This window comes from Strongylocentrotus purpuratus, unplaced genomic scaffold (genome assembly GCF_000002235.5).
Source record: "Strongylocentrotus purpuratus isolate Spur 01 unplaced genomic scaffold, Spur_5.0 spur5_contig_850, whole genome shotgun sequence".
Classification (NCBI taxonomy): domain Eukaryota; kingdom Metazoa; phylum Echinodermata; class Echinoidea; order Camarodonta; family Strongylocentrotidae; genus Strongylocentrotus; species Strongylocentrotus purpuratus.
In genome coordinates, this window is record NW_022145558.1 from 59798 (window position 1) to 83606 (window position 23809).

At 38.9% G+C, this 23809-nt stretch overlaps 1 protein-coding gene across 4 annotated transcripts in view; it reads right to left on the reverse strand.

Annotated features, from left to right (window-relative positions):
* Positions 1 to 5501: 5501 nt before the first annotated feature.
* LOC579234 (phospholipase D1) overlaps positions 5502 to 23809 on the reverse strand; it is a 38166-nt gene continuing 19858 nt past the window's right edge. Inside the window, exons 13-26 of one of the 4 annotated variants that reach the window (XM_030993969.1) lie at positions 20992 to 21073; positions 20537 to 20647; positions 19650 to 19844; positions 18497 to 18551; positions 16432 to 16572; positions 14109 to 14227; positions 13036 to 13149; positions 12661 to 12771; positions 11704 to 11792; positions 9584 to 9674; positions 9123 to 9198; positions 7745 to 8030; positions 6981 to 7101; positions 5502 to 6530 (exon numbers count right to left, since the gene is read on the reverse strand). In XM_030993969.1, the coding sequence (XP_030849829.1) occupies positions 6306 to 6530; positions 6981 to 7101; positions 7745 to 8030; positions 9123 to 9198; positions 9584 to 9674; positions 11704 to 11792; positions 12661 to 12771; positions 13036 to 13149; positions 14109 to 14227; positions 16432 to 16572; positions 18497 to 18551; positions 19650 to 19844; positions 20537 to 20647; positions 20992 to 21073 (1816 nt within the window). In that variant the 3' untranslated portion in view covers positions 5502 to 6305. Of the gene's footprint in view, positions 6531 to 6980; positions 7102 to 7744; positions 8031 to 8512; positions 8566 to 9122; positions 9199 to 9507; positions 9675 to 11703; positions 11793 to 12660; positions 12772 to 13035; positions 13150 to 14108; positions 14228 to 16431; positions 16573 to 18496; positions 18552 to 19649; positions 19845 to 20536; positions 20648 to 20991; positions 21074 to 23809 lie in introns of all 4 variants that reach the window. The other 3 variants (XM_030993975.1, XM_030993982.1, XM_030993963.1) reach the window with 3 other exon arrangements.

Sequence of the window (23809 nt, forward strand, 5' to 3'; positions counted from 1 at the left end):
ACGCAGACGGTCGCAAGGGTTGAGTCATTGCTTTAACCATGTTAGTAATCGCGTTGTATGAATCACATAGGCTAACCTAGACATCCAAACATCCCTTGACCGCTTTTCTAAAATATTTAATTGAGTTAGTAATAAACATAACATTTATTACTTCCTATCGCTGGCAGGGACCGAAGAAGAAAAGCGCATAAAAGGTGAGACATAGGTGGAGAGAGAGTCAGAGAGAGAGAGAGAGAGAGAAAGGGAGAGAACGCGTGCGATGGGAGAGAGAGAGAGAGAGAGAGAGAGAGAGAGAGGGGGAGAGAGAGAAAGGGAGAGGGAGGGGGAGAGAGAGAGAGGGGGGATATATAGCGGAGATGGAGAGAGAGAGAGAGAGAGAGAGATAGAGGGGGAGTGATAGAAATAGAAATATATAGAAAGGGGAGGGACAGAAAGAGAGAGGGAGAGAGAAGGGAGAGAGAAGGGAGGGAGAGAGAGAGGGTGGGAGAGAGATAGAGTGGGGAGGGAGAGAAAGAGAGAGGGACTGGGGGAGAGAGAGATAGAAAGAATTTGTGCACCTATGTTGGACCACTAATTATAACCAAACATCCAACCACACCCCCTAAATACATACACATGCACACACATTATTCAGTCCTACTATCGCCGACTGCAGAAAAGAATGCTTTGCCCCAAATAAGGGTGTAATTGAAGCATGAAATATCTTGGGAAACACTATACAATTTTAAGTAGTATGCTGGCTTGCCAGTATCTATATTTGAATGATAAATATATATATATATATATACATGAAGCTTACAGTAACATTTCCAAATTGCACATACCCTAACCCTGAACAACATTTTCCTCAACTCCTGCCAATGTCAAAACATTGTCATCAGGTTGCTTAAAGACGAATAGGAGTGGGCTCTCATGGGGAATTCGACACCATTTGGGCGTCTACCCAATAACAGTCGTTGTCAATCACTAGGATTAGCCTTCAGTTGTATAACCAAACAGGCCTTACCTAATGCTTAGCATTTTCCACCCATTCCCCATATGGTCAGTATCTTGCATTTCCCTCATCCAAAGACTCTCCGAGAGACTATGGGAGGTATTTCTTACTTGGCCTACAGGTTTACGGACCTCCTGCAAATGGCTGGAAACTGACTCTACCCTCTCATCAACTACACAAACAATTCTTCACACTACTAGTATACAGTGCATCCCAGAAAAAACAAAACCGAGAATTATCCAAGTTTTATCATAAGTTAATCACAATTATAATTAATAAATGACACATGTTTGTAAAGCTTGGTGCAACTCATATGATGCATATTCCATGCATGAGTGATTAAAATCAATTTGAAGAAAGGTTAAGGGTACCAAAAGGTCATTTGGCGGACGGTATCTGAAATTTTAAAGAGCAAATCACATTTCTTGAAAGTTCATTTTCTTCCCTTTCATACGACACTTACATCAGGAAAAATGAGCTAGGAATAACAAAGGTCTGTATGTTTAAAGTAATGCTTGCATTTCCATAATTTCATTGAACGAATTTGTTTTCACTGGCTGCCTGCCGTAGCAACAAACAGAATTGAAGAAACTCCCTTTCGTTGAAGATCAGACATAGACATCAAATGAAAGCGGAGGATCTAAGCTTTACAAATAAGTGTCATTTAATGATTGTGATTAAGTTATGATAAAGCATCAATAATTCTCGGTTTCGTTTTTTCTGGGACGCACTGTATAGTCATTGCAAATGAAAAATATTCTGCACTAGAATGTAGATTATATCAAGATGCATATATTTATTTAATATGTTACAGTCACTCTCTAAATACACCAAAACCAAGGGCATATTAATTGCACAATAAAGTATACAACATTTCATAACCAAAACATGTAACATAATGGCACAAAACAAACACAAAATAGAAATGAGATTTGCTAAAATATTGCAATATTTTGCGTAGCAGCTTCCGGTCGTCAAATCAAGAAGTTAGATTTTGACATTTTATGCAGCTAATATTACCAAAATTATATATACATGTACATACATCCTCAAAAGAACAAATACACTTTAATACTTTAATAATAACTGCAGCACCCTGTGGTTTGGAAATCGATGGTATATTAGATGGAAGACCTTGATTCCTTTTACCCTAAACAAACAAATAAATAATCATATTAAAGAACATCCCTAAAAATGAAGGTTTGAGGGTGGCTTTTATCGTGGTTTGGCAATCGATGGTATATTAGATGGAAGACCTTGATTTCTTTTATGCTAAACAAACAAATAAATAATCATATTAAATAACATCCCTAAAATGATGGTATGAGGGTGGCTTTTATCGCGGTTTGGAAATCGATGGTATATTAGATGGAAGACCTTGATTTCTTTTACCCTCAACAAATAAATAATCATATTAAAGAACATCCCTTAAATTGATGGTTTGCGGGTGGCTTTTATCGTGGTTTGGAAATCGATGGTATATTAGATGGAAGACCTTGATTTCTTTTACCCTAAAGAAACAAATAAATAATCATATTAAAGAACATCTCTAAAAATGATGGTTTGAGGGTGGCTTTTATCGTGGTTTGGAAATCGATGGTATATTAGATGGAAGACCTTGATTTCTTTTACCCTAAACAAATAAATAATCATATTAAAGAACATCTCTAAAAATGATGGTTTGAGGGTGGCTTTTATCGTGGTTTGGAAATGGATGGTATATTAGATGGAAGACCTTGATTTCTTTTACCCTAAACAAACAAATAAATAATCATATTAAATAACATTCCTAAAAATGATGGTTTGAGGGTGGTTTTTATCCGACTGCTAATTAGAAACAGTGAAAAAAATACATGGGGGCTCAGGGCGAAATAGCCCCCGAAATGCCCAAAAGAGCCCACGAAAATCAGAAAAGAGCCCCTGAAAATTTGCATAGAGTTCAATGCAAAACAAATTTTAGAGTGTTAATTTCATGCGGGCAAGCTTAAAAAGTAGCCCCCGAAAAAATAAATATTATTTTTTCCCTGCTAAGAAAGCATGTGACCAGGGGACCAACAGCTCGAAGTCCTCTCTGAGGAACTTGGTAATGAGGTTTAATGCCTTACCAAAGCCACAAGCACATCAACTTTGTTTTTTAATCAGGGATATTTTAGTTACAAGACCACTACACTACCACTGAGCCATTGAAGAGAAAGTAGCACAGCATAGAATAAAGAGTAAAATCGAAAGAAAGGGTTTTTGTGTTCCCACATTCTAGAAGTTGGAAAGCAGATTGTCTATTAATTTAAATAAGGGCATTTTAACACAGGGGCATCAGCGCATAGAGCTGTCTCAACAAAGGCGTGTTGGAAGACATACATAGGCAATATTTAGTCTGATCAATGTAGTAGTTATTTGGCAGCTCTAGTTTGTAACAATGTGATTCAACATACACAGCACTACTATGCCATCTCTTCTTCTTCTTATCGAGTCACTACACAAGTCCCGTCCAGTGGTCCACACAGGCTTTAGCACGGCAATTAACGGCTTCCAGGTCATCTTGGGTGCATGGCTCTGGCAGGAGTGGGCAGACTAGCAGGTGTTCCATTGTCTGTTCCTGGCCGCATTCACATGCCGTTTGTTCGTCTCCTAGACCCCACCTCTGCATTAGGACTCTGCATCGACCGTAGCCAGTTCTTAGGCGGTTGAGGCTAAGCCAGGTAGGCCAAGTCTCACTGGAGCCGGTTGCGAGGGATTCCTTCGGGCTGAGGGAGAGTTTATGTGGAGTGGTCTGAAGGTGGTTAGACCACAAAGTCATCCTTTGGTTGTGAGGGCTAGTATTAAGAGGCTCTACCGAGTGCAGAAAGCTGTGTCTGGATTTGAGCCGCTTGCCCACTGGCTGTTGTTCGAAGAGTGGGTGAAGTGGATTGTTTTCTTACTATGCCATAAGTCATCATGGCTTAACAAAATCATGCATTTCGTGTTCCTGACAAGTCTTTGTATGCTACTCTTTTAAAAGCTAAGTGTCCTTGTAAAAATAAGACATTCTATGTACACCATGTACAAGTAGACTTTACAATTAAAAGTATTTAAATTTTAACAACCGCACAATTAGTTAGGAAGTTTGAAAGACATACAAAATGATTTGACAACGTGGTTAAATCAGTTCCAATGGAAAAAAAGATCTGTCCAAGAGTACAACACCAAATTATTAACGACTTCTGATTTTTGGCACTCCCAAAAGCTTAAAGCCAATGTAAAGTTTTGGTAGCGAAAGGAAATTGAAAAGAAACTTGTTAAATATAGTGTTGTGATGTTTACCTTGTATTAAGAGATATGCACCGTGTGTACACGATTATTTGGTATTTTATCCATGACTTGAAGAGTAGAAACCAGCATGGATTTGAATGCATGTTGGAATCTGTGGATTGGTCCACTTTTATTTCTCATTTATTTGGTATTCTATCCATGAAGTGAAGAGTAGATACCAGCAAGGAACTCTAGATAAAAACAATACACTACCCTTTGTTAAGATCCTTCCACCCTGCTGGCTCCAAGCACACTAATCTCAGCACTTTACTTTGTGGAGTACCCCAGGGATCCATTCTTGGTCCACTTTTATTTCTCATTTATATGAACGATATTTGTGCATCATCTCAAAAGTTGGAATATATTTTATATGCCGATGATACCAGTGTCTTTTCATCCGTTAACAATTATGTTCTGTATGTTTTTAAGATGAATGACATAAAGACCATGGACCCGTTTCACAAAGTTTTGATTTCAGTAACAAATGACAAAAATCAGTGACAAATCTGCTGATAACCAATTGGAAGCAAAGATTTCAGTAGCTTATAACAAAAACTGTCATTTGTCACTGATGACAAGTTTTGTGAAACACCCCCCAGGTGCAGGTTATCATTGTTAGAATTTACGTCCTAAGAGGATGGTATTTAAATTATTTTCTACATCTCATATGTTTAATATTTCACTTAGGGAGTAAAAAAAACTCCACAAAAGCAAAGTAGTGTTAATATCTTCCTATTTATCATCTAGAAAATAAAAAAAATCTAATGAAAAGTGTTTGAGGGCTTACCAAAACTCTACATAAGTTTACAGCATAATTTAAGTATAGCACTTAGTAAACATGGGCTTGGTCACAACTTAAAGATAAACTTGAGTTCTGGTAAAAAAAGAAAATGAATTTTCACAGAATCTAACGAAACTTACACTGAATGTTCAAGATTACAAATAAATGTCATGTGCCAAACAATTCTGGAAGGAAATGTATACTGGCTGAGTAATGAGCATAGAAAGATAAGGAAATCAGGGTAGTACTAGCCCCGACACCACGTGTGTTGTCCCATATACATCTTTCTGTGTAAGTGATTGTTACTTTACCAAGACTCTGCCAAATTTATGATGATTTTGATGCCTCTAGAACCTTGCATTACACACCATTACTTACATGCTATATGATCAACTTTTCTGATCCATTCCACACCTTTTATTTCACAATGCAATCGCATTACCAGTACTCAAGTTTATCTTTAACCGTCACTACAGTGCTAAAAAAAGCAATACGATTTACAAAGTGAATAAATTCAATGTACATTATTTCAAAAAGGAATGCAAGGCTTAATAAGTAGATAAATTCTCAAGGCATAAGTAGTAGAAATTTGAATGATTTTCAAGGTATCATATTGGAGGATTAGACAAAACATCTCCTCTTTCAGAGACATTTACTTAAGTTCATTTCGGGTCAAAAATAGCATCTTAAAACTGTTTAAAACCCTAAACCATGAGATCTGACACCATGTTCAGACTTACACAAGTTAGCGTATAGCTATACACGAATCGCATGTTAACATTATAAGTAATTACACTATCCAGTATCCCATTTGAACGTTGTATAAAAAACGTTGTATAATGAAATGTCATATAGCGCAGCGCACGTTAGAGCATGATGTTTCATATGAACACGTTATAAAGAATCAGGGTCCCATTCTAATCTGAACGTTCTATCGTACAAAATTTGTTACTGTGAGCGTGCACTGCCAGCTGTCGGGTCAACTGACCTCTTCATAACTACAGTCCCAATTCCCAGATCTCATCTGTACGCCCCTCTTGTTTTACAACGCTTCATACAGCGTTACGTTAATTCTTTAATTTCACATAAACTTCATGTAGTATGAACAGGCTATGAAAGTAAGAACGTGCTCTCACTCCAACCCATCTTTATCAAAAATCTATAAAATCTTATTGCAATTTCACTGAAGACTTGAAGGAACACGGTTCACGAATAACCGTTTTGCTCGGGTCTTTGTCAATGTCATACCCACAATCTGGTTGGAGCGAGGCCCTCGGTTTCCCCCATGCTAGGCTGCAGGTTCTCGTCACATAAGAAGTTCAGCGGTGTTGACACCAGATGACCTGTGACCTCTGCGAGTCTCTCTTCAGCTGCATCGTGGTCGCTATGGGCAAGGGAAGGCTCTCTCTTGAACTGCTGCAATTCGAGGTAAGTGGTAGCTCTATCAGTCGGGATGCATTTGAACACCTATAGATATCCACAATTTGAAATTTGAAATTTGAAATTGAAATTTGAAATTTTGTGAATTGCATCCTATTAAAGAAAGATTCAAAAGCTGTAGATTATCATAATATACAGTAGTTGGTACCATGATAGTTAAAATGCAGCAGTTTGTATAGCTTTGTTCCAAAATGAAGTTTTTAACAGAATTCCAATATGTACAACATTCATATGAGAAGTGGGAGAAAAAGAACAAGTTATTTTAATAACTTGGAGACACGATAGCTCTGTTAGAGCGTAATCTGGAGGTCCCGGGTTTGAATCCAAGTTAATGCCCTAGTGCCCTTTGGTAAGGCATTAATCATCCTTACCAAGTCCCTCAGAGAAGACTTAAAGCCATCGGTCCCCTGTTTGCTTACTAACAAGCATACACATGCTTTCTTTAATATAGCAGTCAGGTAAAACAAACAAACTTACCTCATCATATATGTTGGTGTTGGTGACGGCAAACCTGGTCCATGTGTCGTTATAAAACGCATCTGATACAGGGTCCGATACATCAATACCATCACAACCTTTCAATATGCCCAAGTGCTCTCTGTTTTAATAATCAAAGACAAAAATACATATCGTTTACACATTAGAATCAATCACTTGATTTCATTTCATATGCTTTAATAATATGTCTTGTCTTATATACAGTAGGCTTGCAGGTGCACCATGTGAGAGAGAGAGAGAGGGAGGATTGAAAAGTCCTGAAAAAGACTCTCAGTTATCTTAACCTGAGGTTAAGTTTTTGATGTTGACGCTGTCGCCGCCACCGCCGCCGCCGCCACTGGAAAAGCGGCGCCTATGTCTCGCTTTTTGCTATGCAGGCGAGACAAAAAGTGAATTCTCACAGAATCAAACAAAACTTACACTGAATGTTCAAGATTACAAATAAATGTCATTGCCAAACAATTTTGGTAGAAAATGAATACTGGCTGAGTAATGAGCATACAAAGGTTAGTAGGCCCGACACCATTTGTGTAGTTCCATATACATATTTCTGTGTACAGTGCTTGTTACTTTACCAAGACTGGGCCAAGTTTATTATGATTTGATGTCTCCAGAACCTTGCAGTACACACCAATACATACATGCTACATGATCAACTTTTTCTGATCCATTTCACACCTTTTCTTTCACAATGCAATCGCATGATCAGAACTCAACTTTATCTTTAATGTCTTAGTACCCACCTGAAGAGTTGTTGCCTGAATTGGAGAGCAAACTTGCCGGCCATGTACCTCTCGCCGTCCATCACGCTTCCCACCATCTCCGTGTCCTCGATCAACACCGCCAGCTCGCTGTCCCGAGACCCCAGCATGCTGCGGTCGTTGATGTTGGCCGAGCCGAGGATGACTTTGGTATCGTCCACAATCATCAGCTTGCAGTGGATGTAGATAAGTTCTGTGACGAGCTTGCCACCGAGAGCATCATGGGTGCGAAGGCCATAGAAATTGATGTACTCTTCAGGTGAGGTGACTAGAACAGAGATGTCAGAAAATCAAACTGAAAATTAATACGATGTGCATTAATTAAATGTACACTCTTTCAAATATAATAAGCAAAAAGTTGGGAACAGAGTCATGGTCCATGATAGCTCAGTTGGTAGAGCAGTGGTCTCGTAATCCGGTGACCCGGGTTTGAAACCAAGGTGATGCGCTAGTGCCCTTTAGTAAGGCATTAATCCTCATTACCAGGCCCCTCAGAGTGGACCTCTAAAGCTGCCGGTCCTCTGGTTGCTTACTAACAAGCATTTGTGCTTTCTTATCAGTCGGGTAAAATAACCACCACTAAAACATATAGCAGTACCGGTATTGCCCCCTACATCCTCCTCAAATACAATCACTACCCCTACCCCCACCACTATCACCAACACAACCACCATCCCCACCACTACTACCACTACCACTACCACTACCACTACCACTACTACCACCACTACTACCACCATGAATACTCACTGCCTTCTTGATAGAGTCTTTGTAGGATTGCGTTGTCTCCTTTGATGATGGACCTGTACTCACTATGAACATGACTGACAAAGAAAGCGGACAAAATATACAGTTCGTCAGGAAGACAAAAGAACATCCCTTCACTGCTATTATGTAAAAATGTGTAGAACAGGTGTCACATGCATATTCACTTTTTACATAATAGCAGTGAAGGGATGTTCCATTGTCTACCTGAGGAACTGTATATTTTGTCCGCTTTCTTTGTCAGTCATGTTCATAGTGACTCCCAGTGAAGGATAACCCGTATGGAGGTACCGCTATCGCCCCCTACATCACTACCACTACCACCACCGCTACCACCACCAGCACCGCTACCACCACCCCCACTACCACCACCACCACCACCATGAATACTCACTGCCTTCTTGATAGAGTCTTTGTAGGATTGCATTGTCTCCTTTGATGATGGATCTATACTCCCAGTGAAGGATGACCCGTATGGAGGTACCGCTGTCGCTCATACCACCACTACCACTACCACCACCGCTATCACCAACACCACCACCACACCACTACTACCACCACCAATACCACTACCACCACCACCATGAATACTCACTGTCTTCTTGATAGAGTCTTTGTAGGATTGCGTTGTCTCCTTTGATGATGGACCTGTACTCCCAGTGAAGGATGACCCGTATGCAGGGTACTCGCTCATACCACCACTACCACTACCACCACCGCTATCACCAACACCACCACCACACCACACTACTACCACCATCCCCAACATGAATACTCACTGCCTTCTTGATAGAGTCTTTGTAGGATTGCGTTGTCTCCTTTGAGGATGGATCTGTACTCCCAGTGTAGGATGACCCGTATGCAGGTACCGCTGTCTCTCATACCACCACTACCACTACCACCACCGCTATCACCAACACCACCACCACACCACTACTACCACCACCAATACCACTAGCACCACCACCATGAATACTCACTGTCTTCTTGATAGAGTCTTTTTAGGATTGCGTTGTCTCCTTTGATGATGGACCTGTACTCCCAGTGAAGGATGACCCGTATGGCGGCACCGCTATCGCCCCCAACATCCCCCTCAAAAGCCGGTAGGAGTGGCATCAGAATGTACACACGGAATGTCTCACCAGCTCTTTGGAATGGAATTGATGTGAATTATGAGAGGTCTAACGTTTGGTCTGGCAATATCTGCTCCAGGACCGGTATTTAATTCAATACTTAGAATAAGTAAGAAATTTACTAAGTAAATGGCTATTAAAGCTAGGAAGTTTACTTCTCTTGTATTAAAATCCCATTTTAGACTTTTACTTACCTGAGACAAAATTTAAGTAAACTACTGTACTGATAAGCATTGTGATATCACACCGTCAATCAAAAGTAATGCGCAATTAACACGATGCAATAAATGCGTGCTAATATAATTGTTCGCAGGTTATGATACTGTGTAAGTAAACCATATGCCTGCCAATCAAGGCCTCTAAATAATTGGCCTAATGTCTGGTAAGGAGCTGCCTTAAATTTAGGGTAAAAATACTTAGCTAAAAGTTTGAATTGAATACCCAAAATTGGCTAAGTATTTTGTCAAAGCCAAATACTAAGTAAAAAGCTTAAATTTAATACGGGCCAGGTGTACAAAGATAGGGGTATATAATGAGTCATGCAAATATGAGATTTTGCTATCTTGGAGGGCACATGTAAATATGATATGATATAAACAAAATAATATCTATTACACCTGCAAAATAGCTCATGCATGGCTGAATATATGACACACTCTTCAAAGAAAATATCATCTGGCTCTGAGCCTGTTTGGAGCCGGACGCATATCGACTCTGAGTATCGTCGCCTGGCTGGCAGAAGGGTGTTAGCTCGAACTTCAGGTAAAAAATGAAGCGTTAAGCAGAAGGGCATTAGCACTAAATCGCCTCAAACTTTCATAAAACTGACTTATTTCCCAAAATAAAATTGTGGTCGAGTTCTACTATATAACATTTCTATTAAGCAGGGCTCCCACTTAGCCGAGTTGGAACCTCGAGTTGTGGCGAGCTGACGCGATCTTATGGCAAGCCGTTTTATTATCAATTGATATCAATAAATCAATTCTTGTTATCAAGAAATAATTTTATGGTGTAAAGCAATGGTAATTCTTGATATCAAGAATTTGATTTCGTGATATTAGGAATTCGATTTTTTAGGATATCAAGAATTGAATTCTTGATATCAAGAAATATGTTTTATTGATAAAACTGCTTGCCATAAGATCGCGCCAGCTCGCCACAACTCGAGGCTCCAACTCGGCTAAGTGGGAGCCCTGCTTTAGTCTTTTAAGTTTTTAATCAATTTTGGGGACAGAAAGTAGTTTAAATATTAAACAAATCTTTAAATGTGAATAATTTGAAAATAAGTTTTGGAGTCCCTAACGCCCTTCTGCCAGCCGGCCGACGGTATATTAGTTTATGCCCTTCAGGCTCCAAGCAGACAATATATCGATTAACCAATTGCCTACTAGAATTGGTTGGTTCCTGTATTAAGCCTATGGGCATTAGATAATTCAGTAGACAACGGGTTAAGAGAGTTACTCTGACTTTCACAAGACAATATTGAAAACCATGATGATGACATGCTTGATAAAAATCATGCACAAAGTGAATAATATACATAATACACCTACATAGAGGGATGGGGGGATAGAGGGAGAAATTAAGAAACGTGTGAAGGAGAGAAACGGAAGAAAAGAGGGAACAAGCACTGACGTTATCAATACAATACAAATAAAAGCTGGAGAAAAAAATAGAAAAAAGGAGGGAGACCAGACAGAAGGAGTGGGAGAAAGAGAAGAGACAAAGAGTGGGGAAAAGACGAACAAACGAGAGAAGGAAAGAGATACAATTATAGAAATAGAGAGATAGGGGAAGGGGGAGAGAGGGAGAGAGAGGGGGAGAGGAGGGGGAAAGAGAGGGGGAAAGAGAGGGGGGGAGAGAGGGGGGGGGGGGGAGAGAGGAGAGAGAGAGGGGGAGAGAGAGGGGGAGAGAAAGAGAGAGGATGGGGAGAGAGGGGTGAGGAGAGAGATAGAGAGAAAGTGGGGGCTGGGAAGAAGAGAGAGAGAGATAGATAGAAAGAAAAGGGGGTATGGGAGAGTAAAGCATAATATGCATGCATACCTATGAGCCCTTACAATCCTCTCAAAGATTGCATCCGCTATCCCATTCGAGACATCAGGGTCATCGGCTATAGAGACGAAGAATTGATTCTGAACATGCAAAAGAAAAATGCATACCAAGTATACAAGACAGCAATGATGAAATGGCAAAACAATATGAGCGATATGACATCAATGATACAGTGTTCTTTTAAAAACGAAACAAAATAATTCATGTGAAATTTGCAGATAAATGTGGAAAAAAAACACTGCACAACCAGAAGAAACAGCACATTGCATAATCTTAATATCAGGGTCCCCTTTAGAAAATTCCCATCACTGCCACCATAATCATCATCATCATCATCATCATTACCACCACTACTACCACCGCCACCATCATCATAATCATCATCATAATTACCATCATCCCGATCATCCCGATCATCATCATCGTCATCATCATCATCATCATCACCATCATCTACCATCATCTTCATCATCGACATCATCATCATCATCATCATCATCATCATCATCACCATCACCACCACCACCACCACCACCACCACCACCACCACCACCACCACCACCATCATCATCATCATCATCATCTTAATAACTGTCATCACCCCCATAATCATCATTACCATTACTTCCACCACCAACACCACCACTACTACCATCATCATCATCAGCATCATCATTACCATCACTACTACCATCATTTTCGTCATCGTCATGGTCATCATCGTTATCTTCACCATCACCAAGATCATCATCATGGTCATCATCTTCACCATCGCCAAGATCATCATCACCATCACCACCACCACCACCACCACCACCACCACCACCACCACCACCACCACCACCACCACCACCACCACCACCACCACCACCACCACCACCATCATCATCATCATCATCTTCACCATCACCAAGATCATCATCACCATCATCTTCTTCTTGAACTGACCTCTATGTAGATATAGTGTTTGCTGTTATTGATGGCATGGATGTAGGCTTGGTGAATGGAATCCTCGACATGCTGCATCCCAGCCGACCATTGGCATGAAGACCGCAAGATCTACCAAAAAAAAACAAGGAAAAAAGAAAATTACTCACAGGCATGTAGAAGCAGTTTTGCTTACACTCAATGTCATCACCATCACAAAAGGTCACTAACGGGGAAACACTGTATTCCTAGGGGTTAAAATAGTTTTGTGGGTAAACCAATGATTGTGTAACTCTAAGCTCTGTAACACTGCCCCCCCCCCCCCCCTGCCCCCCATCTCTATAAAAATGTCTACCCAGTTCGGTTCCATAGAAGAAGGAATAGTTTTAAACTTACCTGACATCTGCAGCGTGAAGCCCCCGGAGTGCAAGGAAGGCCAACATCTGAAACCGTAGCAGATGATTTAGGGATGAGTAAAGGAACATCTGACATCTCCTTCTTCTTCTGCTCCTGTTTTGATAGATATATTAAAGGGAGATGGTCGTCAGTTTCCATGTGCAGTATTCAAGGACACCACACTTGGTGGATAATAAAAATCATTAATGTGTGTACAGGTATTAGGCCTGCATTAAGTCTTCGGTTGTCGGAAAAGTGAAATAATGACTTTACCATGTGGGGGAATGGGTGGAAGACGCAGTATTTACATAAGGCCTGGTGGTCATAAAACTGAAGGCTAATTCTGGTGATTGACAGCACATCTTATTGGGTAAACAACCGATCGGTGTTGAATTCCCCATGAGAGCTGACTACTGAGTGTCTTTAAAGGGAGATGGTCGTCGGTTTCCATGTGGAGTAGAGCATTAGTCGAGGACACCAGACTGGGTGGTGATCCCATTAAAGGGATCTGGTAACTTTGTCTCAGATCCTTAGATAAAATCCTTCATTTAGCTCATGCTGCAATCATAATTATAAACCTTTAGGTCATTCAGGAATCCCAAGACTTTTACAAGCTGATCGCCTGTCTGATTTTTGAAGATATTTATGGTTGAAAATCGAAATTTCATTTTGCGCTTCCCAAACGGTTTTTATATCAATACAGTCTATTGGGGGAAATGAGTATGGTAAAACCGGTCACTCAAAGATTATTACTTTTTTGAGGCAATTCATGATAATTTTGAAGCACAATTTTGTTAGGGCTTCAATATTTCACCATATCAGAGACACTGATAACACATAGGGCCATGCATCTCAGATTTAACATTGTTAAACGATGCCTTTAATGGGTGGACAAGTCTGCACACAGCAGACCTGTAGTCCCATCGAAATATACCCCTAGTCTCTCAGAGAGTCTTCGGCTGAGGACAATTTTCCATATGAAAAAGAGCTTGGTGGAAAATGCAGAACATTATATAAAACTGAAGGATAATCCTGTTGATTAAAAATAGTGAACATTGGCCGAAATCACATACCTTTGTGAAATTCCACCTCTGTATGAAATGTCTGGCAACATCTAAGGCAGCCTTCCCATGAACGACTGCAGCAATGTCGTGCCAGGGCAGTCTGGGTACAGATGAACGATCCATCGTCTCTGGCGATTAAAAAAAAAATACATACAGATTATCACCATCGCCACGATATACATGCGCAAATCTTTTCTGAGCCCATTACCAACTGGAACCAGATGCGACATTTTAAAACCAAACCAAGCCATCCTAGCACTGCATATTAATATTTGAATATATGAATATTTATATAAGTACCCTTCTCTCTATTCTCATGAAAACCCTTTAAGTAAGCATAGCTTTGCACTTGGTAATTTTTGTATGAAATCTCATTATTTGATAAATTTGTGCATCAGATTCTGTGTGCGTGCGTGTCATGAATATTTATGATTACCGGTTTATACCTCTCTTTAGAAATTCTAGGTCTAGCTTGCCCCTATAAGTAACAACATACAACTATAGAAATACTGTTATTTGTAACAGGTGAATGAAATAATTTGTAATGAGGCACTCAACAAAGATTTGTATATTAAATTTGATTACTGGTAGGCCTAAAAAAAAAAGATGTTGTATTGCCCTTTAGGTGCCAAAACATGGGTCGGTCGGTCAGAAATCTTTTTTTTTTTTTAGCTCCCTCTTTAGGCTGATATTTCTCAGTTTTGAATGCTTAAACAAATTATTTTTCTAAAAAACTTTTTAATAAAAAATAATTAAAAAGCTGACCGTCCATTTCAACAATTTTAGGTTGGTCGCAAAGGGCAATACAATCTTTTTTTTTAGGCCTTACCGTTACGAAAATGGTCTATTCCATTAAAAAACTAGATGGAATTCGACTGCGCGCAGTCGAAAATGATGCCTCCGTCATAGAGCAATTTTACAAACCGAAACGGAAGAAATTTTTCAAATTCAAGTTCAATTGTAATCCATTAACATGTTCTCAGAATATCGTGATTACAAGCAATTTCTCATAAACATATATGACCCTTTGATCTTTGACCTCATGACCCTAAAATCTACTCAGTTCATTGGCTCTGCAAGATTTCCTGAGTTAAATAGTAATCCATCTGTCAGTTCTAATGAGAATGCTATTTTTGCATACATAATGAGCCCATGACCTTTGATCTTATGAACCATTCATTGGCTCTGCAAGATACATAAATGATCTAAGTTTGGCAGGAATCCATCAATCTGTTCTAATGATAATACGATCACAAGCTATTTTTGCATACATAATGAGCCGCATGACCTTGACCTTTACCTCATGACCCCAAAATCTAATCAGTTCATCAGCTCTGCAAGTAACATACATGACCAAAGTTTGGCAGGAATCCATCAATCGGTTGTTCAGATAACGCGATCACGAGCTGTTTTTGCATACATAATGCGCGCTGTGACCTTTGACCTCGTGACCCCAAAATCTAATCAGTTCATTGGCTTTGCAAGATACATACATGACCAAAGTTTGGCAGGAATCCATCAATCGGTTCTTCAGATAACGCGATCACAAGCTGTTTTTGCATACATAATGAGCCCTGTGACCTTTGACCTTTGACCTCGTGACCCCAAAATCTAATCAGTTCATCAGCTCTGCAAGATACATACATGACCAAAGTTTGGCAGGAATCCATCAATCGGTTGTTCAGATAACGCGATCACAAGCTGTTTTTGCATACATAATGAGCCCTGTGACCTTTGACCTTTGACCTACGTGCTCCAAAATGTAATCAGATTGTTTTCCTATAGTGATACACACTATCACTAAGTTTGAAGTTTAAATCTCCAGTGGTTCTTGAGATATCATGATAACAATCTCAATGTATGGAATTTCATAAGTTGACCTCTGTGACCCTTGACCTTTGACATACGTGCTCCAAAATCTAATCAGATCGTCTTCCTATGGTGATACATACTATCCTTAAGTTTTAAGTTTAAATCTCAAATGGTTCTTGAGATATCGCGCTAACAAACTCAATACAAGGAATTTCATAAGTTGACCTCTGTGACCTGTGACCTTTGACCTACGTACTCCAAAATCTAATCAGATCGTCTTCCTATGGTGATAAATACTATTCCCGAGTCTTAAGTTTAAATCTTAAATGGTTCTTGAGATATTGTGATAACGGTCAAACGGGACGGACGGACGGACGTACGGACGGACGGACGGACGTACGGACGGACGTACGGACGTACGGACGGACGTACGGACGTACGGACGGACAACCCGAAAACATGATGCCTCCGGCACCACCTTCGGTGGCGGAGGCATAAAAATTGCTTGCACTTAACCCACCTTCAAATGGGAGTTCTGGTTGGACCACGTCTTTGAAGATTGGATTGTAGTAGTCTTTGCCGAGCCAAAGCTGTTTAGCGCCCTCTACGCTTCCGAGTTGGTGCATTCTCTTCTCCACACCTGTCAGGTATCCATTATGGCCTGTGAAGATGTCATACATGGATTTTTTTTGTTAATAAAAGGGAGCATAACATTTTAAGCTAAGCTTTTTATTCATGAGCAATGTCTGACACGAGTTCATTAGAGGCTAAATTTAATTACTTTTGTCTTTTTTTATTATGTTAAAATGTAAATTGATGTAAATATATATATGAAATGTGAGATAAAACACCTCGGTAAGAGGACAAGAAAACAAATTTAGAGGCTAAGTCCAATCCAAAAAAAATTTCAGATGCAGAAAAACAAAAGAAACAGAGCAAAACAAATTTTGGGGAAAATCAGATAATTTATAAGGGAGTTATGAATTTGTTTAAAGAATGAACAAATATGGAACAATGGAAATCACTACACAAATTGCCAATTTGATTATCAGTTTGTGACGTCATTGCCTCACTATTTATCAATTGCTTTATATATATATATATATCCATAATTTCCCTTTTTATCCCCTAAAACTCGATTTCCCCATGCCTTCGCCCAGGTTATATGATTTGTATCATATTGCGTGCATGACATTTTACAAAATCATGAACAATTGGTGCCTGCATACGTAATGAGCGATGCACAGGGCTGTTTCAATTTTTGGTTTTGATCCTTAGAATCGCTCATTTAGTAATGATTGTTGGTCTCATTTCAAAAATAAGATTTTGAAGTTTCTTTGCCAAAGCACAAATGTTATATTTTCATCGTGTAAGTTCCTATTAAAGGGATCCGGTAACTTTGTCTCAGATTCTGAAACAAAATTCTGGATTTAGCTCATGCTGCAATGATAATTATAAACCTTTAGGTCAGTCAGGAACACCATGACTTTTACAAGCCGATCGCCTGTCTGATTATCAAGATATTTGTGATTGGAATTACATATTTACGGTTTTCATTACACTACAGTCTATTGGGGAAAACGAGTAATATTTAATATTACACCATATCACAGACACTGACACGTAGCGCCGTGTATCTCAGATTTAACATTGTTAAACGATCCCTTTAAAAAATTCAAAAATTTGACTTTGCATTAACTTCGATTTGACATGTTTTGTTAACTTGGAATGATTTCTCTATAAATCCATCTGGTATTGGAAGAGAAATGTCAAAGATTATATCAATTCATGGTAATGTATGGTTTGGTATTTTAATATTGTGTCACGCATCGCGGTTACATATACTGAATTGCACATGGATATACGTTGCATTTTAAGAACAAGTGTACAATTTAAAACAGTATCATTTACATCATTATAAGTACACGTATATATCACATGTTCATCCTTCATGTACCAAACGCAAAATAAAAGCAAAAGTATGTACAAGAAGGAAATAGGGAATATGTACCTAAATAAAATATGTCAGTGAGGAAGAGAGAAGGGAAAGATGTACAGAAGAGAGAGAGATAGAAATAGAGAGGAGGAGAGAGGGAAGGAAAGTGAGAAAAAGAGAAAGAGGATAAGAGACTGAGAGATAGAGTGAAGGAGAAAAAGAAAGAGCGGGAAAGATAGAGAGATGGAGAAAGAGAGAGGAAAGAGAGAAAAAGAAAAAGAGAGAGAGAGAGAGAGAGAGAAAGAGGGAGTTGAGGAGAGAGGTAAAGAAGAGGAAAGAGAGAAAGGGGGATCTTGCCAACAATTAGAAATTCAAAAATAATATTGCTAGTGATATTCGTTTGTCTCGCAATGTATGGTCAACAAGGGATCTAAAAGATTACGTTTCGTGCGCCGCTGCAACACTTCATCAGGTGATAAAATATAATGTAAGCAAGTGTGTAGAGTATAAAACATAATTTATATAATTTCGATACTACATCCGCAATGAGAAATATATTTAGCATTAATTACAAATTCATATAATATTAGTGCAATTTTGCACATGAACATGGATAATGCATAATGAAGTGGAGTATTGAAATACAAACCTAAACTTCCATTTTGGTTTCTGGCTTGCTTGGCTCTGCCATCCGGTACATCCTCCTAGTGTTTAAAAGAAAGTGTGGATTTATTATCAGTGAATTATAGACAAGGTTTCTCTCTTGCACAAAAACCTTATACTATTTCCTGTTTGACTTGTCATTTGGTATGGGGTCATGAATCTGGTTAAAATGAACATTTTGGAAGCATATGTGATCCTACAATATTCAGTGATCGTTGTCAGGGTTGAAACAGAGTCTAAAGTGATGAAATTGTAAATAATAAACTATTTATGTTGTATAGCTCCCTCTCAAGGTCAAGATATTAATTTAGCTATAAAACAATGTTTCTTGACTAAAATCAACAGATTGGCTATTCCCGTTTGGAAATTATATATTACAACTACATATTCTGAGATTTTCATGGTCGCAGCTACCATTGTTTGGCCGTAGGCGCTATTATCAAAATTTACTGGGAGAACCGGTAAATTTTTATATTCAAGTTTTCTCAAAAGCAAAAGTGTTTTAGGGGCTAAATTTTCTGGTGCTTATAATACATCCACATGGGCATCCAAATATATAAAAATTGTAAAGAATCACTATCCAACCAATTTTAAAAATTTCCCAAAACTTTGTATTACCTTTAATACTTGCTATACTGTTTGTAGCATTCTCAAGTGGCCTGCACTAAATTTGAATAAATGAATTGATTTGAAAATAACGCAATGCATGTAGCTTCATGTAGAGACAAGATAGCCCAAACCCTTTAAAAGTTTTATCATCACTTTTCACGCATTGGGTGTTGGCGTTGAACCCGAAGTAATCATGGGTATAACTGTAATAGGCATGCTAGAGGTAAGAAAATGAGATGAAATGAGAGACAATATCTTAAATAAACAGCAGTCTCAGAATACCGATGTCATTTTATAGAAAAAATAAACTATTTTAGAGATAAAATCATAATTTATTTATTTTCACTTTTCACACAAAATATGATGGGTGTTGTCTTTAAACCACACTAATAATGGGTATAACTTTAATAAGCACGCTAAAAGTAAGAAAGTGAGATGGAACATCTGAGATAAACAGCAGTCTCAGAAATAATGATTTGATTTTATAGAAAACATAAACTATTTTAGAGATAAAATCAAAAGATTCCTACCCCGACAGGCTCTTCCTGTTGATAGCAAGCATCCCCCGTATCGACCAGCCTGTGTCTGAAATCGTCCCATCGTCCGTAGCAGATGTCGATGCCCCCAATGAAGGCAATGCGCTGGTCAATGATGACGCCCTTCTCGTGGTGGGCCCAGAGCATGACCCCAGCCCCACCCGGGAGGTGGTCGGGGTGTCGCATCACCTGACAAGAGATTATAGTTGATCGAGAAATCACAAGATATGAAGTGGTAACACTGCGGCAGTTTTGTTTTTATACAAATGTAAAAATGGCAACTGCTAGTAACAAAGGCCCTAAGATCTGTGTTATAAAATACACAATTGCAAAGTGTGCTACAAATATACCATTAAAGTCCCTCTAAAGTGTTGGGAGCCCCAAAACTGTAAAGGCAAAAATTTTACTTAAATAGTATCCTAATGTGAAAGAGGATGTATTTTCCGCAAGGCTTTTCAAAACAATGTGTTTGAAGTCAAATATTGATGAAAAAATACAAAATTTTGGTTTTCGGGTACAAAAAAAAAACACCAAAATTATGTATTCTTTTATCAATATTTGTCTTCAAACACATTTTTTGGGGGAAAATCTTTGCAGAAGTGTGTCTTAAATAAAATCCTCTTTCACATCATGACACAATTTAAGAGAAATTTTGCCATCAAATTTTTGGCAAATTTGGGGCTTTAACAAATTGCTGCAGTATACCGCAAACAAAGAAGTTTATGGTTTGTATACATGGCCTATTCAAAACTTTTTTTTAATAATTCATATATTCAAGACTTGGATTTTGGCCACCAAGTATCCCATATGCCTGTTAGTATCAAGCCCTGCTTTGATATGTTTGCATAATATTAATCAGAAAAAAGAGGGTGTGTTCTCACTTTGATATTGGGATGTAGGGCAAGGAGAGTTTGCTTGGTGTGAAGGCTCCCTAGGTTGAGAGCTATTTCAACCTCCTTGTAGAGCAACACAAACACTTTGACACCTTCATCCTAATGAGAATAAAAGAAAAAACATTGATGGTATTATTCTTTATAACACCAGCCTATTGGGGAAAATATGGTGATATGTGATGTGGTGTAATATTGAAGCTGATATAACTACTACTACTGCTACTAAATGAGTATGGTAAAACCGGTCACTAAAAGATTTATTACTTTTTGAGGCACTTCATGATCAGTTTAAAGCGTAATTTGTTTAGAGTAGTAGTAGCAGTAGCAGTAGCAGTAGTGGTAGTAGTAGTAGTAGTAGTAGTAGTAGTTGTAGCATCATCATCATCATCATCCCCACCACCCATCATTATTATTATTACTATTACTATCATCACTGCACTTACTGCTTTTCTCTTTAGGATGCAATCCAGTCTCCATCTGTTGTCTTTTGTAGGTGGTCTCTTCAAGAAGATCTGAAGATTCAAACTAAAAACAGAACAAGAAAAAAGACACTCATAGTGAGGGGCATTATACCTACCTGTATATAAAGAAACCTGTTTATAAAGACTGTCCAAGAGACAAGGAAAGTGATCTGTTCAGGCGGTGATCCAACATACAAGCTCGTGTAACTATTACTCCAGGCTTTATTTTGGCAAAGATACAGGGTTAAGGTTATAGGGTTGCAATTAGGTTTTAGGTTAGGTTAAGGGTTAGGGTTAGGTAAAATAATTTTGTTTTATAAAAGTGTTAAAGAAAAAAAGACACACTCATATTAAAGCCCCACTGCATTACTTATAGCTACATGTACTTGCGCCCTCTATATAGCAAACAATGCCTAATCGGTGACCGCTGGTCCCCCATGATCCCCTTTTCCTTATGTTAATGGAGAGCTGATTTGATGAGATAACCACCTGTGGGTGACCTTGCAGGGAGGTCTAATCCCTCCTGGCTAAACTAGTCCAGACGTTACAGTACAAGAAAAAACGTATATAAAGACCGCTCAAGGGAGACATACAGGTGGTTGGTTGTACAGCACATGCTCCAGCGACATTTACTCTACGGTCCATATCCTAGTAGCACACTAACCAAATTCTGACCTTCAACTCTGTAGCAAACACCAAACCTAATCCTAATCCTAAACACTGGGCCTGACCCAAGACCTAACCTAAAACCCATTTGCAACCCTAAACCTTGCCCTTTCTCTTTAGGCCTGTCCTCATCAGCCCGAGTTTGCCAAATAACCCGCTATTTTCAGACTTGGGATATAAATCTTGAAGCTCGAAATTGTGTCTTCACCAGACCGATACGCCCATCACAAACTAGCTCGGACGGGCGCAAATCAGCCCGCTATTTCCCAAAAAGCAGGATATATGGAAACAAGACCAACATTTCTCAGGATAATTTCCCGACCAAATATCCCGCTAATTGCACTTAAAATAGCGGGGTTATTTGGAAAACTGATTAACTTTTGATCCAATTTAAGCCTGAGGCAAATAGTGCATGAGCACATGTTGGATCACCATACAAGCAGGTGGTGTTTGTGTACAGGTTCATTTTATAAAGGATTCAATGAGATACTTGAAGACAAGCATTGAGAACTCTGTAAAGGTGGTCTCTCTGAACAAACGGTTGTTAAAGCAAATCATACGTATCACATTGAAAAGACAGTCAGGTCGTGACCATCATGAACAGCTTCTTCAACGACATCTTCGAGCGAATTGCCGGCGAAGCTTCAGACTTAATCACATTTATATGCATGAAAATTGTTTGCGCATGTTTGTATATGTTCCCCAGAATGTGAGAGAATATATCTGATGTCTTTTTTATACATGAAAGTATGAAACAAAACTTTAGGGAAAAGGAAAAGCCTTGACTTTCATTTGAAGAGCATTAAAGAAATAGATCACACACTTCTTTCACTTATAAATGCATGTGCAAACATCTATTATGAGAGTCCATCAGTAACAGGGATGATAGTGAAAGTTTAAAAAATTAGATTTTAGTGAGAGTTTTCAAACAAAAGTTTTTAGAAACCCGAGCGCCTGCGCGAGGCGTTCAAGCAAGTCATGAAAAAAACCCACCTTATCCCCATAATTTTTTTTTATCTAGTAAAAATCAGGAAGAAAACAAATTCCAAAACCGATTTAAATCAGGAAATTATCAGGCCTGCAATAGCTTGAAAAATGTCCCTCAACCATTTTTTTTTTTTTTTTCTCATCATATTTTCCCTTACAAACACAAAGCCATGATATCTCTTCAAAGAGTGTTAGTAAAAACCAAGAGAAGCATCTGTCCAGCATTCATTTGTTTATTGGTATGAGACACATCACACATCTTTTGCTTACAATCCCACATTAATCCATTTCAAGAGAGCATGAGAAGTGGCATTCTACCAATCTTTTGTTTATCTGTTTCATATCAAATGGAATGTAAACACATCTTTTGCTCAACAAAGCAGACCATTTAAAGAGAGTTTGTACAAGCGATGAGAAATGGCATTCCATCAACACACAGCAATCGATTCAAAAGAATTTGGGATCCTTTAGAGACTTACCACCAGTGTTTGTATCATTTTTCTGTCATATTAAAGAAGAGTTTAGACGAATGTTTTACTTAGAAATATACAGTCATCAATTCAAGTTTGTAAAAGCCATAAGAAGTGATTGCTCACCATTCTTCCTTTACTATTTCCATCACATCAAAGAGAAAATATTCATTGAATCTTTTATTTATGAAAACAGAGCCATCCAATAGAAAATAATCTGTAAAAGCATTGAGAAGTGACTTGCCAACAGTCTTTGTTTCTTTATATCCTACATGAATATCACGCCCGTATAAGCTTTTTTTAAGGGGGGGGGTTCTCAGGGTTGTCAACTTGATTTCGTGAGAAAATATTAGCGGCGAAAAAGCGGGGGGGGGGGGTGTGGGGGGTTCGGGGGGAGTGAGCACCAATTTTTGTTTAATCAACACCATCCCCCTCTTGAGCAACAACAAAAATACTAGTTTGTACAGGGGTGTATCTATAATAATAATACGCTAAGGCTCCGCGGGGGGCGCGACGTCTCGGCGAGCCTTTGTATTCTATTGTTTTTTAATGAGATCGCCGACCCAAGTTGGTGCGGCTATCTCCTCCTGAACCCTGCCCTCGGGGTACCCGTGCCCGGTGCCATCGTCCGCGGGAGAGTCTACTCTAGCGAATTGGCTATACTCCGCCCGAGGTCC